Here is a 25,305-nt window from a genome sequence, read left to right as displayed (position 1 = left end):
GCAGCATTTATTACTTTATAATCTGATTAATAGCATATCATAATGCATAAATTTACATGTGCAAAATTTATGTAGTGCGGAGTTTGAGTGTCATAGGATAAGAACGGAAGGCTAAATGAGCAGAAGGTCTCGTTGATGGCAGCTCTTTAAAATCAAATCTCTTTGTTTTCAAGCAAGAGTTTGTTGCCTATGAACATTGCATGGCAGTGTCAATATCTTAAAACATCATCAACTTTCTATTACAAAGACAGGAATCCAGGAATTAACGGCCTTTTTATGTTTCAGGCCGATGTGGGGAGCAGACTAACATAACACATCCTCAGGCACTTTATCAATAGAACACGATTTTGACTTTTCCTCAGAAATGCAAAACTGTCACAAGAAATGTAAATTGCCCAAACATGGCTAGGCCAGAACACCTATGGAAGGGCACTGCGTTCAGGGCCTACACAAGAGATCCAGGCCAGGAAGCCAGGATTTCTCAGCTGGCGACCACCCTACTGAACTGCTCTCCAGTCAGTGTCCAGAAGAAAAGAGAGGATTCTTCCCTCAGAATCTCAGAAATCAGACAGCCTTGCCTTGTGCACTGTTTATTCTCTGACTGGAGAAACAAGAACAAAATCTACTTTACCATTTCCTCCTTCTTGGTTTACTAGTCTCCTTCGAGAGAGAAGATGTACAGTGGAACCAATGTGGAAAGGAGAGAACTGAGCTTCTAGGCCCGCTCTGTAGGTCCCTAGCTATGGAACACGGGCTACTCCAGTGTTTGGTCTCTCTGGTCCTCAGGGCCTCATCTGTTGAAGGGCACGATAGACCCGATTGTGTCTTCCGGTTTCAAAATTCTATGACTGAACATTTTCAAGCAGCGCTTCTCCGTGAGAAAACCAGAAGGCAGCCTGGACACACGACACACGGATCGTCTCAGCCCTCCAGGAGGCCAGCTAGTTTATCCCCTTCAGCTCTGAGCCGTCTTGTTTCTTTAACCCAGCGTGGCATAAAATTATTACGATTTCTCTATGTGTTCGAAGACATAGAGAACAGCCAGAAAGCACTGCTTTTAGGGAACTTAAGGGAAACCGCCTCCCTGGTGAATCAACACTACCTTTCCCAGCTGTTGTTCTGGTGATCATCAATAATTTGCACGTAACTAGCATCCTAGATGGGCAGAGGAGAGGATCCATGTGCTCTGAACCGCACACACAGCAGCAGCGAGGACAGTGAGCACTGTTCCCTAAAGCCCACCATTAATAAAAGGTAGCTGCTTGGACTGTAATTATGGCATCCTTGCTACCCAAACTTGAAGCTTTTATGGGGCTTATGCAATTAACTACTTAAATGCATCGTAACACTAGCTTCTCTGACAGCAAAGTATTGATTTTTTAATCATTTTCAAGTCTCTTCTAGCACAAATAAATGTACTACAGTTACAGTTAATGCACTGTGTACATGCATTAAATGCTGGTGTGACACAATTTATTATTTTGTGATATATAGAACTGAAGTTTGGCTTCTCAGAAATTAGCATCACCGATCCAATATCAGTATGGAAACTACCATTGTCCTTGATACTCCAAATCCTCTAACTTCAAAAAGCTAGAGACCTTTGTTAATAGGATAGTTAGGCTTTAAAAAAGAAAAGGAGGGAATGCTGGATATAAATCTTTTATATATGTCAGTGTAGGAGAAAATTAAAAATAGTCTAACAGAGAAGATACAGTTTATATTTTCCTAAAGGTGTCACTGTGGGACCTATGGCAACTTTGTTCAGGTAAGTTTTTGTCTATTTAATTTCTTTCCATGTACTTTATTTAGGGTACATCAATCACAATATTTTACATACTGCAGTCTCTCTGATCCAGCCAATTTTTACATATTCTAATTGTGTTGTTTTAACACCTTTCTGTCGATAACACATTACAAAGCTCAGAGACTGTTTTAAAAAGTATGATTTCTGCATGCCAAATAGGCCAGCAGAGCCCCTAGTAAAGTCGTGTATCTGAATGCAGACCTGGAGACAGAGGTCATTACGTGTTTCACCAACAAGCCTTTTCCTTGGGTGCATCCACACATTCATAATTAAAGTTGGTGAATAGAAAGCAGTTAATTTTGTTTTGTTAGAAATAATATCATTTTAGTTTTAGCATCTAAGACAGATGCCAGCATTTCACTCCGAACAGATGGTAATTCCATCTAATAGTGCATCTCTGTATTAGTAAGGTCTGTTGTGTATACAAACAGTAATAAACAGTAGGTAAGGATCAAAATAAATTTTAATTGTTGACATTAAATTCTGGCAGCCACAGTTCTAAGGCTGCAATATTCCTTTTTCAAATCTGTCAGATTTACTAATGCCGCAAAAGCTTTGCTGAAAGCTGCCACGTCCCAGTTTCAGTGGAATGGTTTTTGCATGCCACCAGTTACGGATCTCTGCACCACGTTATCTGTTCCCATACACTGAAACGATTGTTCAAGAACAACATGGAACTGGTCCTACCATCCATGTGATGATCAGCCAGGATTCCTTTTAGAATGTTCCTGAAGGACGGAGCATTTCATTAAGAGGTTAGTATAAGATGCTACACCCAAATTGCTACATGATGCGTTAACAGTATTTCCACAGCCCCTTTCCCACCCTGCTCTGTAAGGGTCTCCCATTCAATATTCATTTTATTCTCTTCGCAAATCTGGGCATTCCTGAACTTCTCTGAAAGTGACATCATTCCTTTCATTTCGTTTGCTTTGCCGGAGTCTGAAGGATTTCCCTGACACTCAGAGCTACCAGCAGCTGCGCTCTTCCATAGGCTTTGCTGTGGATCAAGTGTGCCAACAAGCACCAGTTTGGGCCTGATAATGCCTCCAGCGATCTGGTATTACAAGTAGTAGCCGCTATTTATTTTGGAAAGCTGCCATGTTAAAAAAAAAAATCATTAAAAAGCCCAGTTTGGCATTCAGGTGACTGTTCAATAACAAACATGCTTTGCAATCATATTTCTTTAAAAAAATGGATGTATTTTTTTTAATCATGAAAAATATATTGCTTCCACCATATGGGACAACCAACGACTCACCAACCGATTTAAGATGCAGCATATTGAGCTGACCATATGTTACAGTGCTGTTGAATGGCTGAGTGATTCATGCCCGTCACATTCTAGTATATCAATTAAAGCTCCTTGAAGTCTGCATGATTTGTGTCTCTGTTATTAAACCCTGCTAATTCATCCCACTTACACATCTGTTATAAATCTCTAGGAGTGCTGCATGATTCATGGCAATCTGTGAGCATGCTACAGCAAATTCTTCTCCTTGTAATTAACAGTAAATTGTTTTACTGCCATGCAATGAATTTTTCAGTTATATTGCAAATGAACTCCTAAATGTGCGGTTCTTTCTTAAGAACTGACTTATATCATTAGGCAATTAAAAAGTATTGCTTTGAACCAAAAGCTTTTAATCAAGAGAAATACAACTTAAACATTGCTTAAGAGCCACGGAAAGTTGACATGTTGGTTAAAAGTGTAAAATAATTTCTGTTATCGAAAGAGCAAAACAAACAAACAAAACCCGCAGCGTACTCAGGATTTCATGGACGCTGAGACACAGACCTGCTCCCTGGAAACACTCAGCGAGACAAGTTTGCACAGATACTGTTTATCTTCGAAGTTACTTAAGTCATCTGTCATTACCAAATTTCTCAGATTGCTTTACACTTCTCTAATTGTAAAACAGTGCCTTTATTCTTGAAATAAATAATTGGATAATTAGCCAAGTTGAATCATCAGAGGATTCCAGGGCTGTTCAAGTGTTCTTGTCAAAGGTGAAGTAAATTCATTTCAGCTCGCCTCGCAGCTCTTCGAAGAGGCTTTGATTTTTTTTCCCCACTTTCTTGGCAGCAGCTTCAGATTCATGAGTCCATACATCAAGTCAGTAGTTTAACAACAAATGGAATTAAATTCAAAGAAGGGAAACTAATTGAAGGACAGCAACAAAAGTGTTTGGTAATGTGCTTTTTAATATGGCATGCCACATTTGCATGATAATTTTTCCTTTTTAGCATGGAGCAGAAAGTGACTAGCTTAATGAGGGATTATTCAAGACAGGAACGAACAAAATGCATTCATAACTAAGAACAAAGATTGTATTATGAAACAAAAACAGGCAACCTCAGAGAAGTAACTGGATGATTGGTTTATGCATTATGAATAAAAAGATAGAAAAATATTTATATTAGTATTCACTAATGACTATATATACAAGATTGTTGTAATTAAAATTATAAATTAACATATTAAGAGTGCTTGTTTAATCACTCTGGGTCCTATTCGCAATGAAAAGACTCATGTACCTGCATGCGAACAATGTGTGTTTTCAACTGAGCTGCAAACAGCCTATATATTTTACTTTGGATTCAGAGAAAAACCTTAATGCACCACTAATTACTTGCTTAATGGGAGATGGGCACTTCTAAGCTGGTAGCGTAGAGGTCAATTTATGACAGGCAAAGGAAATACACATCATTCGCCCAGGAATGAAGCTCCAGAAGGAATTTCCCTTAAGAAAGGTTTAAGCTGTGCTGAATTCACGAAGTGTGGAAGCACACAGATTTCCTACATTGGAAGGGTAATCTTAAAGAAAAAAAACAACAAGCACTCTAACAGGGCTGGGGCCATTCGTTCACCACCCTCAGACACCCAAAAGCAACTCCTGCGCCACCAAAGACCCCGCTTGGAGACTGTGCTACGTACAGAGAGAAGCTCAGCTGCTCCTGGGCATACCCCTCCCGGCAGATCAGGTCTCAGGTTTGTCTGGGGCACAACACTAAAGGAGCAGCAACACAGTATTCTGGATGAAATGTACTGATTTTAATCATATCCCTCACTGAAAAAATACTTAAAACAAGAGCAAACTGTAATTCTCAAGCTTTCTAATGAAAGCCAGATAAATCTTTACAAGTATCTTTTTGATTTCTGTGACTGAGATTTAAGGAGGAAATATGCTTTCGTGAATCAAGGCTTTGAAAAGGCTGTACACTACTCCTAACTTTTGGTGCTCTTTTGCAAAGTTTTTGAACGGTCTCTGGCTCCTTTCAATCTCCCATAATGAATTCATGTGAACTACATTTACACTTTAGAGTTAATTCCCTACACATCCATTAGAATTAGTTGCAGTAATATATTCCCTCCGAATCGCAATATTATGACTGGAAGAAACGGGGACAGGAAGAATCCTAAAGCTGCAAGTCAAATTTTATTCCTTCCCTACAGCAAACCTGTTGACTCCTCAAAGGGACTGATCTTCTCATTGTTTCTTTCTATGACTTAGTATCTAGGAGTTATATCCAGATGTTTAATCTTAAAATCTTAGAAGAAAACTTCCATTTACTGAACATAAACCTTGTAAGAAAGATACTGGATCTGTAATTGCTGGGCTTTTCCTTATATTCCAACAGAAACAAGTAAGTTCATTCTTACTGATCTTTAAAAAGACATTTAAAATGATGTCTTTTAAAATAAATCAAATAGCAAGCAAAAATTATTTTTCCATACTTTTGTCATGTAAGTGACTTTATTCTCTGCTTGGCAAAAGAAGAATCAGAGTTCTGACCAAATGTATTACAGGATTAAGAAATAAACATTTTCCCAGGAGAACACTAAAATAACTTTTCCTTCAGAAATGAAAGCATTTTACACAGAAACAAAAGACTATGGACTCTAAGAAACAAACTGAGGGTTCTAGAGGGGAGGGGGTTGGGGGGATGGGTTAGCCTGGTGATGGGTATTAAAGAGGGTACGTTCTGCCTGGAGCACTGGGTGTTATACGCAAATAATGAATCATGGAACACTACATCAAAAACTAATGATGTAATGTATGGTGATTAACATAATAAAAAAAGTTAATGTATTGCTTTTAAGGGAAATTAGGTAGAAGGAAAATTTTGGCAAAGAATGAAAAACAATTTTAAATTTACACATTTAGAACATTTTAAATTTACCATTACATCTTCTCCTGCAACTGCTCAGTCCTTCACATTCCAGCTTCTGCTTCAACCACACTAGAGTTCTCCCCAAAGGGACACCAATGCCACCTTCCTTGTAGATCACATTCCTCTTGCTTTGCCTAGAGTACATGATACTACTCTTCCCTTAACTTTTCTAATACTGTTCCCTCAAATTCTGACCATTTCTCTACTTTACTTCTCCTTTCTCTTTCTCCCAAAATAAGAGCATTCACTAAGATCCGAACTTTTATTTTGTATTTTCTCTGCTTTCACTAATTCATTACCATCCACAGTTTTAGTTTTATCTATATGCAATAATTACAAAGCTTGTATCATTGTTAAGCCCCGGATTTGCATTTTCTGCTACAGGCTCCTTATAATCGTCATGGATGTGTCTCTATCAAAGCAAACTTAAACTCATGGGTTTATTTCTCCCATGTGCTCTTTCTTCATCTTTCTCATTATCTTTAATGGCATCACCATGGGTCTGCAATATTTACTGTCATCTTCAATTCTTCCTTCTTTTTAACCTGTGGATTTCTCTTCCTTGGTCTACCTGCATTCCCTTCCTTCAATCTTTACTTCTATTCATCTGACTTACTCCCTCCCTGCCTCTTAGAAAAGTCTACCAGACTCTATTTGCACACTCTCTTCTAGTCTATTCTACATGCTACTGCCAGAGAAATTTTCATAAACCCCAGTTTTCATCCCATCGGTACCTGGAACAGTGCTAGTCTCTAAAATAGTGACTAGGATGGCATGTGTCCAGTAAATACCTACCCAAATCCTAACCAATCCTTTAGAGTCCACCTCAAATGCCATTTCATCTGAGATAACTTCCCAATCTCCCAAATCAAATATCCCATATTCTATCTTCCCATAGCTTTCTTTTGTCCTTTATCCAGTGCCCCCAGGTGTTAACCCTACCTGTTGTATGTCAGCATCTTCATGCAGGCACCATTAAGGTGTCTTTGAATTATCTTTGAATCCCCCATAGTGCCCTAAATAGGTCAGCCCTTATTAGATGCTTATGGAATTGAGCATTCACAACAAAATACAGTAACTATATGATTATGGCACATTATTAACTGTATGCTGCAAACAACAAATTTGAAATCTGTAGTTTTTGAGCAAAATTTTGAAATACTTGTCATAATTCTGAATGGCGTGTCCTTACAGAACTGAAAAATAATGCTTTTAGACTTTAGCACTCCTACAGTTTATTTTTATAATATACTCCTTAGTTTCGGGACTCTGCACTGTTTCATTTGTGTTATAATAGTGTTATGGAAGCAAAGTTGTAAAATAACCTTTTAGATTTTGATAATATTAGAAATTTTATAACATTTACATTGTTACAGAGTGAGAATAATCATGATAAAAATAACAATTTTTACTGAGGATTTACTCTGTGCTGGGCACTGCTTTAAATATTTAGCTTTCTTAATCCTCATGAACCCTATAAAATAGGTTATCCTTAGTTTTAAACTGGAAAATCGAGCCACAGAAGTCCCGTAGTTTACTTAAGGTCATACAGTTAGTAGATGGCAGAGCCCCAAATTTAAACCCTGGCATCTTCCCCAAACATATGAATAAGTCCTTATTTTTTAAAAGTCGATTAATTTGTGCATCTCATGGCTTTCAGAGACTATGAGAAGTTTCCAAGTTCTATCTTTCAAGGATAAAGAGGCAGAATTCAGAGGACTTAGATTAGTTTCATTTCACTACTTTTCCAGTGGACAGGAGTGGTCTTCAGGATCCTCACCAGTAGCTAAAATGGGAGCTGCACAGTGCACTCAGCTGTGGCTTCTTCCGTGTCCCAGAAACCAGTTACTACAACCAAGGTGGATGCTGTTAACACACTTGTTATCACTGGTGTGTTGACCAGGCAGCATCTGTTGCACAGACATTTGTCTTGCTTTTCTCTCCATCCCCCGGGTCCATCTAATCTCGTTAGTTTGTTTCCATGAAAAGACAGACTGAATCTCATCTATAGGAGAGTGCCTGTACTAGCAGTAGAAACTGTGGCATGTGAGGTACAGGTGGGAGGTGCTGTGGGATGCAGCGTGGGAGAGGGACTTGAGGGAAGGCTTGCTACTGAAAATGTTATTGGAAGTGATGTCATGAGGAAGAGGAATTAGACTAAGGACAGCCCCCAAGGGAGTAGAAGGAGACTGCTGAATAGAGGCCACAGAGAGATATTCTGGATCAATGTAAGAAATCATCATTTGAAAGAGGTCTCTAAACTTGGATTTGCCTGAGAAGCAGTAGCTCCCCTACTGCTAAAGGCATCAAACATGAGTTGGATATACACTTGGGAAGAATGTTACATAGAATATACTATTATTGTCTAGAAAGTTCCACTGGATGACTTTTGTTTTGAAGATTTTATTATTTATATACTTGAGAGAGAAAGAGAGAGAGTGGAGGGAAGAACAGAGGGAGAGGGACAAGCAGACTCTGCGCTGAGTGCGGAGCCTGGTCCGGGCCTTGATCCCACGACCCCAAGATCACAACCCAAGCCGAGATCAAGAGTCCCACGCTCAAACAACTGAGCCACCCAGAAGCCCCACACTAGATGACTTTTAAGTATTTTACAACCCTGGGAAGTCATGATTTCAGTTCCGCTCACCCACATGATTGGGATCCCTCTATTCTCTACTATAACTCAGGCCAGTTTTCAACTTGTGTTGTTTCTATTTTTACTTTTCTCCAGCCTGCAAGACAGATTCCTCTTCTTTGTTCTCTAGCCCCAAACTATATCATTTTCCAGAAGGACACAGGGAGCGTGCCTCCATTATCCATATTCAGTAACCCTCTAATAATCTAATATACAAAAATAAATAAATAAACAGTGTTATAGGAGAGTGGTATTTTATACACTCTAGGTATGCCATAAATGTATGCATACATATGAAACACATATAAATATATAAAAACACAAAGAGTTCAGTTGTAGAGGTAATAAAACATAGTTCCTTAGAATTGGGGACTCATTCTCATTGATGGAAAATTTGAAGAAACAAAATTACTTGGATGAAATTATTTGAGCCAAACAAGTTTTTCCAGAACTAAAACAAGACAAAACAAAACAATAGAATTGGACCTGAATACAGTTAGGGAAAAGGCATAGGGAATATTTTTATAGCTAAATATGTTTGCATAATATCTGTCATTCATCTAGGAGTCTCTTAACCTTCTCACATCTGGACATTTTCTTAAGGAGGACCAAGTCTTGCTTGATTGCAGACAGAAAAATGGATTTGAAAATATACTAACTACAGAGTAATTGAGTTATGTAGGTGTTAGTGATACATGTAATCAAGGTCGTATGAATCTAGTTTGCTCTAAGTAAAGCAAGCCAAAAATTTATACAAACCATTTCCTACTAAGATCTCACTTGATCACCAGTCTTTTATTTGAATTTCACAGACTTAGGAGCTTCTTATTAATAATAAAATAATTAATAATTACACTACTGCCTATCCAATAAAGGCAAAATATGACACCAGGGCAACCCAGTAATTCCTGGATGTCTACCTTTAACCCCACAGGGCAGGCATGAGTAGATCCAAAGCCCACAAAAAGCGTCAGGAAGAAGCATCCTGAGCCTCATAAGAAGCCACCTGAGCACTTCTAACTGTCAGAACATCACTAAGACCTAGGGTGGTTGCTGAGCCCTGGAGTTGCTCTGCATCTAATTATATTTCTTATTATGGCACAGGTGCAACTCAGGGCTCCCATGGACCTCTTAAACCTCAGCTCATTTACTTATTTTTTGTTTGTTTAAAAATGTCAATAGAGGTAGCAATCAGAGTTAGTGACTGGGGAGCAGGAGAAACCAGAAAAGACAAGTATTACATCCAAACTAGAGAAGGTATTGAGCTTTATAGGTGTTTGTTTATAAAGACACAATATATTTTTCGTGTCCATTAAAACTTGCTTACCTGCTGCTAATGTCTGTCCTGTTCCTGACGTGCTGGTTACACAACCAACTGAGTTGCAGAGAGAAATAGTAAAGTTGTATATCCTATAAGGTTTTAGTTCTTTTACAATATAAGACAGTTCTTGGGATTTAGCAGTGTACAACACCTTCAAGGCAAAAAAAAAAAAAAATCAGATAATAGATAAACAGTGTGAGAAATATAACCTTGGCAGTCAAGAATCCATGAATCCAGTCATGTTCTATGAATTCAGACAGAGGAATTATTGCCAACCACTATTAGGAAAGGGATTTTTTTTTGAAGAGTCTCAACAAGCTAGGATTTAATTGATAATTGTACAATCACACTGTTTTATGAGGTAATAATCCAGTTCCTGAGTGGATAAATGAGGAAACCAAGTTATTGCCTCATAAAGCAGCATGGTGGTATGTTTATTGTCACCAATGGCAGAGATAAAGGATGGTGACATTGTCATTGTTATCATGAAAAAGTCCAAATAAAACCATGGGCCTTGTTCAAAACTAACCCTGCATAGTAATGCCCACACGTTATTTGATGGAGCTAGTACAGAAAAATGTCACTATGTTAAATCAATTCCATCATTTTCTTTAAAGAAAAAAAAAAAGCCACAAAAGAAAAAGGAAAACAAGTAAACACATTACTGAGCATCCACATGAGGTCAATTCTCAATTATCTTTCTTATACAAATAAGCATATGCAGATTAGATCAAACAGTTACATTTTTTGAAATATTGTCTTTATCACACAATTTCAAATGAAAACAGCAGATTTGAGCAAAGGAGACTGAGAGGAACTCCATAGTCCATAAACAAATAATTAAACGACAATCACTGAGCATTGGTACCATCATTACAACTAGAAATGATCAAAAGCAACCATATAAGTTTACTTAGTTTATAGATACAAAAAGCACTGGAAATTATATTCAGCAAAAAAGTCATTAAAACAAAGAGTATGACACCAAGCATTAGTATAAAACTTTTTTTCTAAGGGATGTTGATATATTCATATCAAATAATCTCCCATAAATATAAATGCAGGTAACTGTAAAGGTTAGTAACATTTGAAGTAATTGTCTAGATATTTTCACTGTAGAAGTAAGATAAAACTCATTCGGAATATTTGCCTGGGTATTGACTTTAAAATTTCATGACCTAAATGAGTAGTTCTAGAAAGCAGTGTGAATGGAATATAAACAATATCATATATAAAATAATTTTCAGAAATAAAGGTAACTTCAAAGATTCTAAAAATCTAGGAATAATTTAAAAACTTTGGTACTATTTCCTCACAATTACATTTAGAAATCAGAAAAACATCAAACACCAGATTATAAATCCTTCATGTTTCTAATTCTAGAGTTGTTATTGAGGGATTGAGGATATACAATTTTCTGTTCTGTGCAATGTGATTTAAGATTTTCTAAGAAAAGTAAAACATTGAAATGAGTAAAATTTACTGAATATTGCTATACAATTTATGCCATTTAGAACAATCCTGGTGGGATTAATGTAGACTTTTAGAAAATGGAATTGTTCTCCAGATAAAATATAATAAAGTGTTTCTTATTTTAAGGAAAATGTGGTAAAAATATACAGCGGAATATTATGCAGTCATAAAAAGGGTTGAGATCATGCCATTTATGACAACATGGATGAACCTAGAGGAGGATCTTATGCTAAGTAAAATAAGCCAAACTGAGAAAGACAAATACTGTATGATTTCACTCATATGTGGAATCTAAAAAACAAAACAAATGAATAAACAAACAAACAAAAAGCAAAACCAGACCTGCAAATATTGAGAACAAACCAGCGGTTGCCAGAGGGAAGGTGTGGGGAGGGTGGACAAAATAGGTGAAGGAGAGTGGGAGACACAGGCTTCCCAGTTATGGAATCAATAAGTCATGGGAATAAAAAGGCACAGCATAGGGAATACGATTAATGTTATTGTACCAGCATTGTGTGGTGACAGGTGGGAGCTACATTTATGGTGAACATAGCACAACATATACAAAAGTTGAATCACTATGTTGTACACCTGAAACTAATTTAATATTGTATCAACTATACTCAAATTTAAAAAAAAATTAAAAATGAAGTATTTCCTATTTCATTTAGGATGTTGCATCATTTTTTTTTTGAGCAAACTATTCTGTGGAGCAAGAATACAAAATGAAATATAACAAGAAATAGAAAATGTAGATTAGTACTAATTTTGATGGACTTTTACTTTTCTACAGATAGTTGTTATAAGTTACATGATTTTAAAAAAACATTTACCTTAAAGCTTGGGGCACATAAAATCATCACACAGATAAACTTTGTCTTTATCATATATTTAGTCATTTTATAAGATTTAAAGGACCAATTTAATCGAAAAATTTCTTTGAGATAAATCTTTAAGGAGGTGGAGAGAATTCTGTAGAAGCTTGAAATCCTACACTGATAATATCACCACTTCTATATATTTCCTTGCCACATTCTTAGTCAATGTTTCTGTAACAATTATTTACAGTAGGCTTTCCCTAGAAATTTTGGCTATTTTTTTACCAAGCTTATGACAAGACACACTCAGGCCAGTGTGGATACAAATTTAATTATTGAGAAGATGAAGATTCTGACTTTGCCACTCTTGATTTCACTTTCTTGAATATATGATTAGGTAGATAGATATTTGTAGGGTGAGAAAGCGTAAGAAAGAGAATAAAGTGGCATATCTATATCCTTATTTCAACTCAGCCACAAAGAAAGGACTTTTCAACAAAAAAGATGCATATACATAATTTTTGTCACTAATAAAAAAGAAATATTTTCCTGCTCCACTGAATGATAAAATTATCTTTTTAAAAGTTTAATGTAGTCCTATCCCATTAATAATGATCACTAGTAGGACCTAATATTGTCAAGCACTTTAAACTCCACAAAAATCATGTAGATAAGCAGAAATTGTTTTCCTGTTTTACAGATGAGTAAAACCTGAAGTGCAGAGATGTGTGGATGGCTAGCAATTGGCAGAAGTGGAATATGAACAAATAGGTTGACTTCTAAGGCTATATTTTTAGGAACTATGTTTTTTTTTCTTATTTTGTTTCTTAGACTAGAATACCATATTGCAAGTAATAGTTGCTCTGAAGCTATGCTTTATGAAGAAAGAATAGTTTACAAAGCAAAAACATAGCAAAAACAGTAACAATGATAAATACGGTACAACATTAAGGACCAAACAAAGCAGTTACAGCTGTAAATTTACCTTAAATTTTATGATACGCTGGATTGGTAGACTAACTCATTTAAGTTACAAGATATGTGTAAGGCTACCTCTGTGTTTATCACCCGAGACAGAGGCAAATTAGTCAGCACTTATTTCCAGGCTAATGAAAAAGTAAAACAAGGAATCATAAATTATTTATTGGTTCTTCTTCTAGCTTTGTGTTGTAAACATGCTCTGTCTACTGAAAAGCCTCAGAAATATTGGCAAACCTATTGGTAATGGGTTGAAGAGGGTCTCTCAAAAATCCTTGTTTGCCTAGTACCTCAGAAAGTGATCTTATTTGGAAACTGGGTCTTTGCAGATATAATTAATTAAACCATCATGGAGTTAAGGTGGGTCTTAAGTACAAGGGATATATTTATAGAAGAAAGGAGAGGGATACACAGATACAAAGAGACCCCAACACAGAGATGAAGGCCATGTGAAGACAGGCAGAGACTGGAGTTATGCTGCCACAAACCAAGGAACACAAGGAGCTACCAGAAGCTGGAAGAGGCAAGGAAGGAATCTCCTGGACAGCCTTCAGAGGGAAAATGGCCCTGCCAACACTTTGATTTCAGACTCTGGCCCTCCATTAAAAAAATAAATTTCTGTTGTTTTACATCACTTAGTTTATGGTTAATTTGTTATTGCAGTCCCAGGAAACTAATACAATGGGGTACAAAGGTCTGGCTCCTTGACTTCTTTAGGACAAACTGATAGTGTCATTTCAGCTCCAGAACTACCCACAGGATCAGCTTAGACCCTTTTGTTACTGCATCACAATTCAGCTTCTTATTCTTCTCAACCCTGCAACTCTTACTACTTTCCATGTGTTGTTTCTGAGAGCACTCCCCAATAAACATGTACTCAATCCTCTCCACAGCATCTGTTTCCCAGAGAACCTGACCTAAGTAACAGCAGGAGTGCCCTAGGAAGGAGACTCTCAAATGATATTTTGGAGTTGGATCACCAACCAGCTGGCTGCCAAAGAGAACCTCAACACAGGTAGTGGGTGGAGTACTGATGGCCCCTAGCATACACTAGTGGTGCAATTCTTAAACTCATTAGTGGTGAACTGGATGATTTACCAGTAGAAGGAAGTTCACTGGTTTGGTGGAACTGGAAATTATATGGACTACTTTAGGGAAAGTAGTAATTTTTAGGACTGTGGAATCAAGTAGCTCTTGCTGCTGGGTGCTATTAATGCATTGAAGAAAGACAAGATCAGAAGGTCATCAACTCAAGGCAAACTGTGAAAACCACCTTGGCAGTATTGGTTCTCCAAATTAATAACATCCTATTAAATAAATCAGAGAAGCAAGACATGGCAGATATACAGAGGTCTTGGTAAGTACTATATGCTCCAAAGAATGAGAGATCAAGTTTTTTAAAATTAAGGGTCTGCCACATCAGTAAAATTTTTAGGGGTCCAGTAGCCTGAGACATGCTAGGTCATCCCTTTCAAAGTAAAGGTCAAATTATTGCATCTTGCCCTTACCACTAGTAGGAAAGAAACAGAATATCTGGCAGGACTTCTTACATTCTGAAGAGAGTATATTCCACATCTGGGAATACTATTCTGACCAAGTTACTGAATACTATGGAGTACTGCCAGCTCTGAGTGTACCCTAGGGCTGGAGAGGATTCTTCAGCAGGTCAAGGCTGTGTTGCAAGCAGCCAAGCAACTTGGGACTTAAAGCCTATCAGATCCTGTGGTATGTGAGACATTTATGGCAAGCCCTCAATAAGAGAATCACAAGGTACACTCACAGGATGTGGAGCAAGGTCATATCACACAATGGAAATTAAACACCATCTGCTAGACAGCCCCTAGCATGCTAGTGGGCCTTGGTAAAAGCAGAAAATCTGACTATCAACATCAAATGGTCATGCAGCCAGAGCTACCCCTCATGAGCTGAGTTCTGTCAGACATGGTATGTCTTAAGGCCAAGTTGGTCCAACAGAAATTCATTGTAAAATGGAAGGGGATGTCTCGTAACAGGCATGAGCAGAGTCAGGAATAATACGCTGTGCAAGCAGGTTTTCTGGACCCCCATGTCACCTACCATTTGTACACTGATGGCTCAATCTCAGCTCATACCTATGACTTCTTGGACGTTCCTCAAGAGCTGACAGTGTAGAAAAATGTGGTTGGGTTCACAGATGGGCTGTCTTAGTATGCGGTTGCAAGTCAAAAATGGGTGACAGATGCCCTATAACCCCATTCAGGGATGGCCCTAAAAACCAGCAGTAAGAAGAAATCTGCTCAATGGGCAGCACTTTAGGCAGTGCACCTGGCCATCCATTTTGTGTGGATAAGGGAAGAGTCCAAAGGCAGAACACATCTGAACTATATGGCAGTGACCTGAATGTATTGGTCATGGGCATGGAAAAAAAAAAAAAGCCTGGAAGATCAGGAACCAGGAAGTGTGGGAAAGAAGAATGTGGATAGGCCCACGGGAGAGATGGTTATGTGTGAGGATCTCTTTATATCGTGCTAATGTCCACGAAAGAGCGTCTTCCTCAAAAGAGGTGCTAAACAGCCAAGTACACAGAATGACTTGTCCAGTTAACATCAGCCACCTCTGTCATTGGCCACCCCCATGCTAGTAAAATAGGCTAATGGAGTACATTGACCACACCGTAAACTGGAGGGAAACAAGAGCCTCTCCCCTTCCAGGATTATTATATACATATCAAATGACTTAGTCCATGTACACAATAAAGCCTTTCTAAGTTAGCTATGATTATTATTCTCATTACTAGAAGGCAATATGTCACTGTATATCCCAAACCTTGACCATGTTAACCTTTGCTATAAGCTGTGATAAAACCATTCCTCAGAATTCTCTTCTCTTAGGAAACAGAAATATGCAAAATGTCCATAGAAGGCATTGTTATCAATGTTACTTATATTTCCAAAAGAATTAATACAATATAAATACCAACTGACTGTGGGTTGGTTGAATGCATGACTGTATGCCCAAATAACATGACAGTGCACAGCTACTGAAAGTCAGCTCCTTACAAGATATTTAAGGATAGATGTTAAGTGTAGAAAGCAGATTTTATTAAACAAAATCATACCTATTTTGTTTTAATACATGTTTGTATTAGAAAAATAAGTGATAGAAATATACAGTGCCTCATGTGCATGGTTTTATATTAAGAAACAAACACCACAGGTAAGGAATACGTAAGGGAGAATTTGGTCATAGAGTTCTGCAAAATCAGAAAATGTCAAAAGGAAGACAATTCAATTCTAAAATACTAGTACCTGTGACAACGCAGCCGGAAGAGATTGCCGAGGTGACTGTTCAGAAACCATATTGATCTTATAGCCCACAACTTCTCCTCTTGTTACATTCTCTGCTGGCTTCTCCCAGGACACATTGAGGGAGTGTGGTGAGAGCGGGAAGACGGAAGGAGGGCTCATGAATGCAGGTACTGTCAATGACAGTAACACAAACAGACAATGAACGTTGTACCTCCAGGTTTCCAGAAGGAATTCATACACCTATCCTAGTTTCTCACATAACCCCGTTCCTTACATAATCCGATTTCTAAACATCAAAGGATATACTGGTGTTTAGAAAAGCTACTTCCCTTTTGTAGTTGTTGTTGTTCTCTGCAAGGATATTCTCCACCCTTATATTCCCAGCAAAGATATTTTCCATTTACAAAAGAAAAATCATTTAAGAATTTGCTTGTGTTCATCAAGATAACTAGTAGATTATTTGGGGTTGGAAACCACAGGTCTTATGAAGCATTTGAAAGGAGAAGTCATCAAAACTGAATCTTAGTCCACAAAGTTCAGAACAATGCATAATGACATATTGGATTTCTGATGTACAGATGTACTTCACTGAGCCACGCCGATAGAGCTTGGAGACTATTACTCCTCAGAAAGAGGTAAATCTAAAATGTTCTAAATAACCCCAAAGAAATTTTTAAAGTTTTCAATAAATCTTGATTGAAATGTTCAGAGTACATACACGCATACATTCTCCCCCTGCCATCCTTGAGATCTTAATATGGATTTTAAATGTGCTAACCAAAGGTGTATTATCAAAGGACCTCATCACACGTTCAGTAGCCAGTGACCCATAAGATTATGAGGGTCCAGCATTGCAGTTTCACCCATTACTTTTCATTTCTGACCTTGATTTTCCCCTTCCAGAATGCCATGGCTCATCACTTGTGCTATCATGGCACTATTATTTGTCCAAGATGGCTGGTAGTCATTAAGAGATGCTCAAGCACAATGCACATTTTATTCATGAAATGATTCCCTTGGACATCAACTTAAAGCTACCCTTATCCTCCCACAGTCCTAACAGATCCAATTTAAATCAGGACTTGGGTTTCTCTGAATACCCATAGATTCAAAGCAGAACAAAAGCGTCTTTTTTTGGTTAAAGGCTCATGATATTTGAAGTGTTTTTAATGTAAAGAGTGAGGGGGGGGTTAAAAATATCTCATTTGCTGTAGTGAAGATATCTTAAGAAAATTAAAAATTTTACTCTCCTTCCTTACCATATTGCCAACTGCTTATAAGCACATTTGTGAATTACAGATAGTGATATCCAGGATTCTATCATTAGGTATCATCTAGTACCTACACTATTTGCTTTGGAGAGAGAAATAAAAACAAAATGAGATTTGTGAAATTGGTACAGTTATCTCTTTCATTGAACATAAATCGTGCTGAATTTGGAGCAAGATAGGACATACAGCCAACCCACTTCAGGAATGGAAACCAATTACTATTTTTGGCAAACATTCCCCAAAGACTGTAACTATATAGTTAAGTTATTTTTCCCTCTTGAAGTAATAGCTCAAGCATTTTTTTTCCCCTAAAACCTACTGCAAGTGCTTTGTGACCTTGAGATATTTACATAACCAACAGATATGTTAAATTTTTCCTTGGCCTATATAAATTTATAATTCTTGCTTTTCAAAGTTACTTTAGTTCTGTTGACTTTCACTTGGGGCAGTATTTTCATTTGGGAATCTTCAAAGTAGAGTTCAAAACATTTTTCTTCACCTGATTCTCCCGTTCTTCCTGAAGTCCAGGCTGAAGACACACTGCCAGCCATGTTCACAGCTAAGACTCGAAACTCATACTTGGTGTATGGCTCCAAGGCAGTGATGGTTGTGGCTGTTTGAGGAGGTTTTAATGCATTTTCGTTGGCTGATTCTGCAAGTGGGTGAGGACTGAGCCAGCCACTGCTCTGAAAAACTCGACTTTCTGCTGATGGGTTTTCTCCATCAGATTTCATTCTCTTCATGTAGAGTTCATATCTTATAATTATTCCTAGAAAAATGAAACAGTGAACCAGGAGGACTCATCAGACAGACAGACAGACAGTTTTGGGGGTGAGGCGGGGTTAGGCCGGCTAAACAGTACCAGCTTTGCATTATTCTTCTGACTAGATTACCTGTCCATTTCTTCAGTAATCTAGATGATGGGATTTATAAAACACAACAAACTGATGGACAGATGAATGTATGAAATACTGCTGAAAAGCATATTCATGGGAAAAACAAACCAAAAGGGAATGCATAAACACAAAATAGCTTTAACTTATTACAGGTAAATTCAATCCCTTTGAAAATGAATGATCATAATTTCTACTAAGAATTGCATTTGCGGGGGCAGATTTGATCATTGCACCTCCAATTTATATACTTTCAAATATGGGTATTTTATTATCTGTTTAACACAAGCCCTGTTTATATAAATACTAGACTATCAAACTTGATTTCTACCTAGTCTTCTTAAATAACTTTAAAAGTCTAAGAGAAAAGGTTTTACCATCGTACGTACATGATATTAATTACTAAAAATCTATGAATTTGTGTCTGGCCTATGTAACCAAGGGTTCAATTGTATGAAGACAAAAAATTAACTTAATGGAGTCTGCTAGCCTATATACATATTTTTTGTATTATTTTATATCCTTTTCTTGCTTAAAAGAGAAAATTTACTGCTTATGGGTGCCCTAACTTGTGACACAGTCAAATATAATGCATTTCATAAGTGAGTTTCAAATTAGAAACATCATTTTTGTTGTGACAGATGTCATTAAGAGCAAAGATAATATTAGCCTTTTAAGGGGCAATTTAAATGAATGGAATTTGTTATTAGATTAAAGAAATATACTTGTTCTACTAACCAGTACAAATAGCATCTGATATCTTTAGAAATTCTCAATTATTATATCCTACTGTTACAAAAATGAATACAGTTGCCAGATTCTTATTGCCCAATTCCAAATGCCTAGATTCTCATTCATGTTTTGCTCAAGAAAGGGAAATCTAAGCCCTGAATTCTTACCATTTGGTTCCATTGGAGGAGACCATTCTACATGAAGTTCTGTGGAACCGATCTTCCGCACCTCAGGTGGACCCAGCCTTTGGGGAGGTGCCTGGGCTGTGATCACTGTAAGGGGTGAGCTGTGTAAACAACCCCCACTAGTACACGCCTGTACAGAAAAATGGTACTTGGTGAATGGAACCAGATTCCTGATGGTAGTGGAGGTTTCATAACCTTCATAAGAAACACATGGCTCATTGCCACTTGAAGGAGCACAGGATAAAATATATTTTTCTATAGGACCAGAACGATTTGAAGGTGCAGTCCAGGCAAGTGTCACAGAGTCTGAGCTAATAGGAAGGATATAATGTAAGTTCAAGTTTCCTTCTGGGACCCCTGGTTTCGTCTTATAAGTGACAGACTCACTCCTTGTTGAACCATGCACACTGGCCGTCTCGATGTAATAGGAATAGGAAGTATATGGTGACAGGTCAGTATCTAAGAAGTACTGAATATCTGAAATTAAAAGAAGAAAAGTGTTACATTTCACAGATTGGTAAGGAATCATTTCTAATTGTTTTCCTATTTATATAACTTAATCACATAAACTATACAATCTGCTCTTTTGAGTAAGAGAATGGTTCATATATTTAAAACTGAAAACGAATTCTGATTGCTTTTACTGTGCAGTATAACATAAGAAAAGTGCCTCTTGTCATGAAAACTATTTAGAAGGGTTTTTTTTTTTTTTAAAGATTTTATTTATTTATTTGACAGAGAGAGAGAGACAGTGAGAGAGGGAACGTAAGGAGGGGGAGCGGGAGAGGGAGAGGCAGGCTTTCCACCGAGCAGGGAGCCTGATGCGGGGCTCAATCCCAGGACCCTGGGATCATGACCTGAGCCAAAGGCAGACGCTTAACGACTGAGCCACCCGGGCACCCCTAGAAGGTTGTTTAAACTCTTGTTCTTTCTATAATATAGTTGCCTTTTTTACAGAAGATATAAGAGAAATTCCTGGCAGTTCTCTGAAACAGAAATAGCATTCTCTTCTATGTAACCTGTTTGCTTGTTAAACAATATTGCCCTGGACCAAGGGTTGTCCAACTGCTGCCACAAGGAACATTTGTCACCTGGCCAATATCCTGACTGGAACCTCTCCTGAGTTTCTGACCCATAGAAACTGTGAAATTATAAATGTTTGTTGTTTTAAACTACAAAATTTTGGAGACATTTGTTATCATCAGTGGAGAATTGACACAGGAGAAGTCTGGGTTTTTTAAAGGGCTAAAAAGCTAAGGAGTGGACATGGTTAGGCGAGTGCGTGGAGCTTCCTGTTCTCTAAGGGGACAGGAAGTGTATTGCAGGACTGTGACCCTTACAATGGCCCACCTGGCCAAGGAGAACTATTTACAGGTTCCAGCCTCACTGTCACAAAGCAGGTAGTGAAGAGTAGGGCTGAAACTGAGAGGCAATAAACCTATACCATATACTAGCATATGTTAAAATATATTTTATGAGACCTTGGTCCTTAATCCAATTTTGGGGGAACATTTCATCAGGAAGCATATAAAAGTATGGATGTGTGATATATAATAGGAAATGTTGAAGTAAGTTAAAATGGAATTTAATGGGTTACAATATTTTAATATTTCTATGATACATTAATAGAATTCCAATATCACATAATTATTTAAAAACATAGTGATGAAGGCCATGTAGCACATGTGTATTTGAGTATTATTATGAAAAATAAACTGGGAGTATATACTACTCCAGAAATTTTCCAAAGTGAAGTTAGTCATCATACTAGAATGCTGCAATTGTGAGGCTTAAAAAAATTATTTTAAGCTTCGTTAATGGGATATAACATTTTTATATGAAAAAGATCTATACCAAAAACAAAATCACTTAGACAAATTATTGCACAAACAGAGCATGAGATTCCTCTTTGGAGATGCTGATGGTAATAACCATATGCACTAATTAATTTCTTTTTTAAAAGATTTTACTTATTTATTAGAGAGAGAGGGGGCAGGCACGAGCAGGGCGAAGGGCAGAGGGAGGGGGAGAAGCAGGCTTCCCGCCGAGCAGGGCGCCCCATGTGGGGCTGGATCCCAGGACCCTAGGATCATGACCTGAGCTGAAGGCAGACGCTCAACTGACTGAGCCACCCAGGCACCCCTGCACTGATTAATTTATTTCCAAGTATGCTTAGTATCAAATAACAAAAAAGTATTCCCATTGATATCTAATTCTTATTTCCCAAATTAGTGAAATTTTCTATTATAAAATCAAACCAGAGAACGTAAGTAATCTGGGAAAATCCAGATTCATATTCTCCTAATCCCTTCCCTTTCCGGCAATCCAAAACTGAAATGGTTTCAGGGCAGAGGAGAGTTGGTATTCAGTTTTTTAAAAATGTACTGAGCATGCTTAAGTGAGGTAGGAGTGGGAGAATATTATGAGATTTCAGGTTTTCCTGGATGTAGAAGAAAGAAAACTACCCATAATCTCCCATTAGCATCATGTATATAGATATAGATGATAGAGAAATAGAAATATAGATACACACACACGTTAGTATATATAATACACAGACACACACACACACACACACACACACACACACACACATATATATATCCCTTAACACAACCATTCTCACATTGTATTTTAATAGTTTGATGAATTGTCTTTCCTTGACACTAGACTTATCACCCTGGGAAGCCAGGACCAACCATGTTCTCCTTACTTGCCACCGTATTGGTAACAGAGTAGAAGCTCAATAAAAATTTGTTGAATCAATCAATGAAGCTGATACATAAAATTTACTATGCCTCTTTAAAAAAAGTGATATCCTCCACCAGAAAGATTTGATGAATGACATTTACTATGCTTCTTCAGAAAAAGTGATATCCTCCACTGGAAAAATTTGCTTTTGATATATTGATAGTAGTTGCTAAGTAGTTTCATTCTATCAATTAGTCAAAGGACTACTACATTGGTTTTCAATGTATTACCTGAACATCATACTTGTTGCTCATAACTGAGTATCGTGATCATAATTAAACAATAAGGGAAATTGCCTCTCTATAATAGCTAGGGTGTGGTTACTATTACATACATTTCTGGCATATAACAGTAAATTCAATAAATACTTATTAAGTTAAAGTTTTCTGCACTCCACATGAGACAGTTTAAAATATTTAAAACATTTGAAAAAAATCATTGAAGGTTTGCAAACCGGTGGAAAATATTCTATTTAACGTGTCAAAAGCCAAACCTACAAGGCAAAATAAATATCAGTGCTTAAATATTCCAAGAGAATGGCACACGCTTAAACTGGAAGTTGGAAGATACATAACCTGATGATAATTAAGAGAAGTTCAGTATGTACTTGATGCTTATAGCATTTGAGAAATGGAATATAATCCCTATAGATCAAAATCTACAAGAGGAGTCTATTTAGCAAGTAACTAGAGTAATTATAGAATTGAGATGGCAACATATATTTGGTTAAAAACACTGTATAAACAACATATAGTGTGAACTAAATAAAAGTAATTGAAAGGGTGTAAATAGAATTCCCCTTAATTTTATCATAACAACAACAACAAAATGACTTGGGTTAAAAGAACTTATCTAGAGCAGGTCATACTCCTAAGTTAGGATAAGAATTATCTCTATCTTTAACTATGAGCTTGGAAAAATTGTTCTCCTACACAAACTTCTTTTTTTTAAGATTTTATTTATTTATTTGACAGGGAGAGAGAGCACAAGCAGGGGGAACAGTAAGCAGAGGGAGAGGGAAAAGCAGGCTCCCCGCTGAATAGGGAGCCCCATGCAGGGCTCTATCCCAGGACCCCGGGATCATGACCTGAGCCAAAGGCAGATGCTTAACCAACTGAGCCACCCAGGCGCCCCCTACCACAAACTTCTGCACATTCAGGACAACATTCAGAATTCTCGCCTCGGCTCTAATTCATGATCTCGGCTGGTACCCACTATGGTTTGTAGTATTTCCCTAGTATACCACCCATGAAAGCTACCTGGACCTGCTCAGGTTTGCTGAATGTACCTTATTTTCTCATACACCTTCCCTTCATGCCTGTTCACATACAGTTTCTTCCAGGAAAATCGTTCTTCCTTCACTGCAGTACCTGGCTAATCCAGCTCACACATCACCTCCTTATTGTGAAACTTTCAATGATTCTCAGTCTCCCTCTCTGCCACCACAGGCATGGCTTCCTCTCCTCCTCCCAGTACTTTCCTAATACTCCAAGTCTACTCTAACTCAACATTTAATATATATTATAACTTTGTCTTTTTTTTATCTCCCCTCTCAATAACAAGAACTGCTCCTTCCATCTTTGTGCTTCTAGTGACTCATACAGTTCCTGATCTGGAGTAAACACTGAATAAAATTTTACTGAATAAATGTTCCAGAGGGGAGGGGGGTGGGGGGATGGGTTAGCCTGGTGACGGGTATTAAAGAGGGCACGTACTGAACGCAGACCACTGGGTGTTATACCCAAACAATGAATCATGGAACTCTACATCAGAAACTAATGATGTAATGTATGGTGATTAACATGACATAATAAAAAAAAAGAAAAAAATTTACTGAATAAATGAAGGAATGACTTTTCCATATATGTCTGATTGATTTTTCTAGGAAAAATAATAAGAGCTTTATAGAAACAGTTGCTTGTCCTCAACTCTTCTATTGTGTTTCTTATCCCTTCCCTTTATTTACTGTTTGTTTCTCTCAGAGAAACTGAACCATCTTACCACTTGTTACATCGATCCCTTGATGTAGAATAGAGTAACAAATGATAATAATATTAAAGGTAGAAATGAAGTCCCAGGGTTCACTAGGATGTATCGTCATCTAAAACCCTAAACTATGTTAACGTCTTTAGGCTATGCAAGCAATGGCCAGGTGTAGAAGTATTCATCCTCTAGGTTCTCTGTGATAGGATTTTTTTAGAGTGAACATGTCAGGACTATTTCTCTACTCATGGCTTCCCATGAATTTGGGGAGAAAGGGGGAAACAGAGCATGCTCAGATCAGCCCATTGATTTGTTTTTTCTCTTCTAATCTGTCTTCATGCAGGAGAGAGGGTCTAATCTCCAATGGACTTTTATCAGTAATGAAGATGACTTTTATTTTTCATGTCCATCTTACTGACTCTTAGGTCTAGCTCTCTTTTAGTTCCAAACTCAAGCAGGAAAACATAATATGATTTATTGGCCACTACCTAAAACTATACCACTATCAAATGAGTGCTATTTCCTATGATGGCTGTTCTCTTCACACCCATCTTATGGAAAACACCTGTGGGCAAACCAGATTGGAGCTACAGGGGAGATAATATTAGGCGCTGATTATGTATAATTCCCAGTGCGCTTATTTGACCTCTATACCTTTCTCTCCTATTTTTGAAAGCTGGTTATGTACAAGCTTATGAGGATGTAAATTTTGCTTATTTTTAAAAAGTTTATTATTCAGAAACTTTAAAATTATTCCACCATTACCTGTGTGCTATGACTAGTAACAAATACTTTGCAGCCTTTAAAGATGATAATACACCAGTGTGTCATGATCTTAGGTTGGAAACCATTGTCCTGATGGTACATCAGGCAAGCTAGGAAAAGTTATTATTCTAACAAGGAATTCTATAATGGTCTCAACCAAAGGATCAAACTTTCTCAGAAGACAACACTATTAATTTTCTTTGAAAAGTTCAATGATTCTCCACCTATAA

General features: G+C 37.4%; 1 protein-coding gene across 1 annotated transcript in view; it reads right to left on the bottom strand.

Annotated features, from left to right (window-relative positions):
- The window catches only part of USH2A (usherin), a 716,035-nt gene that overhangs the window by 504,849 nt on the left and 185,881 nt on the right, over positions 1–25,305 (bottom strand). Inside the window, exons 16-19 of the mRNA XM_028104725.2 lie at positions 19,559–20,053; positions 18,266–18,535; positions 16,496–16,665; positions 9,946–10,090 (exon numbers count right to left, since the gene is read on the bottom strand). Coding sequence (XP_027960526.2) covers positions 9,946–10,090; positions 16,496–16,665; positions 18,266–18,535; positions 19,559–20,053 — 1,080 coding nt within the window. The remainder of the gene's footprint in view (positions 1–9,945; positions 10,091–16,495; positions 16,666–18,265; positions 18,536–19,558; positions 20,054–25,305) is intronic.

Source organism: Eumetopias jubatus, unplaced genomic scaffold, assembly GCF_037043125.1.
Source record: "Eumetopias jubatus isolate StellerSeaLion01/CBP00866 unplaced genomic scaffold, mEumJub1_p1.0 scaffold_12, whole genome shotgun sequence".
Classification (NCBI taxonomy): Eukaryota; Metazoa; Chordata; class Mammalia; order Carnivora; family Otariidae; genus Eumetopias; species Eumetopias jubatus.
Note: the sequence above shows the minus strand (reverse complement) of the source record. Positions and strands in the feature narration are given on the sequence as shown.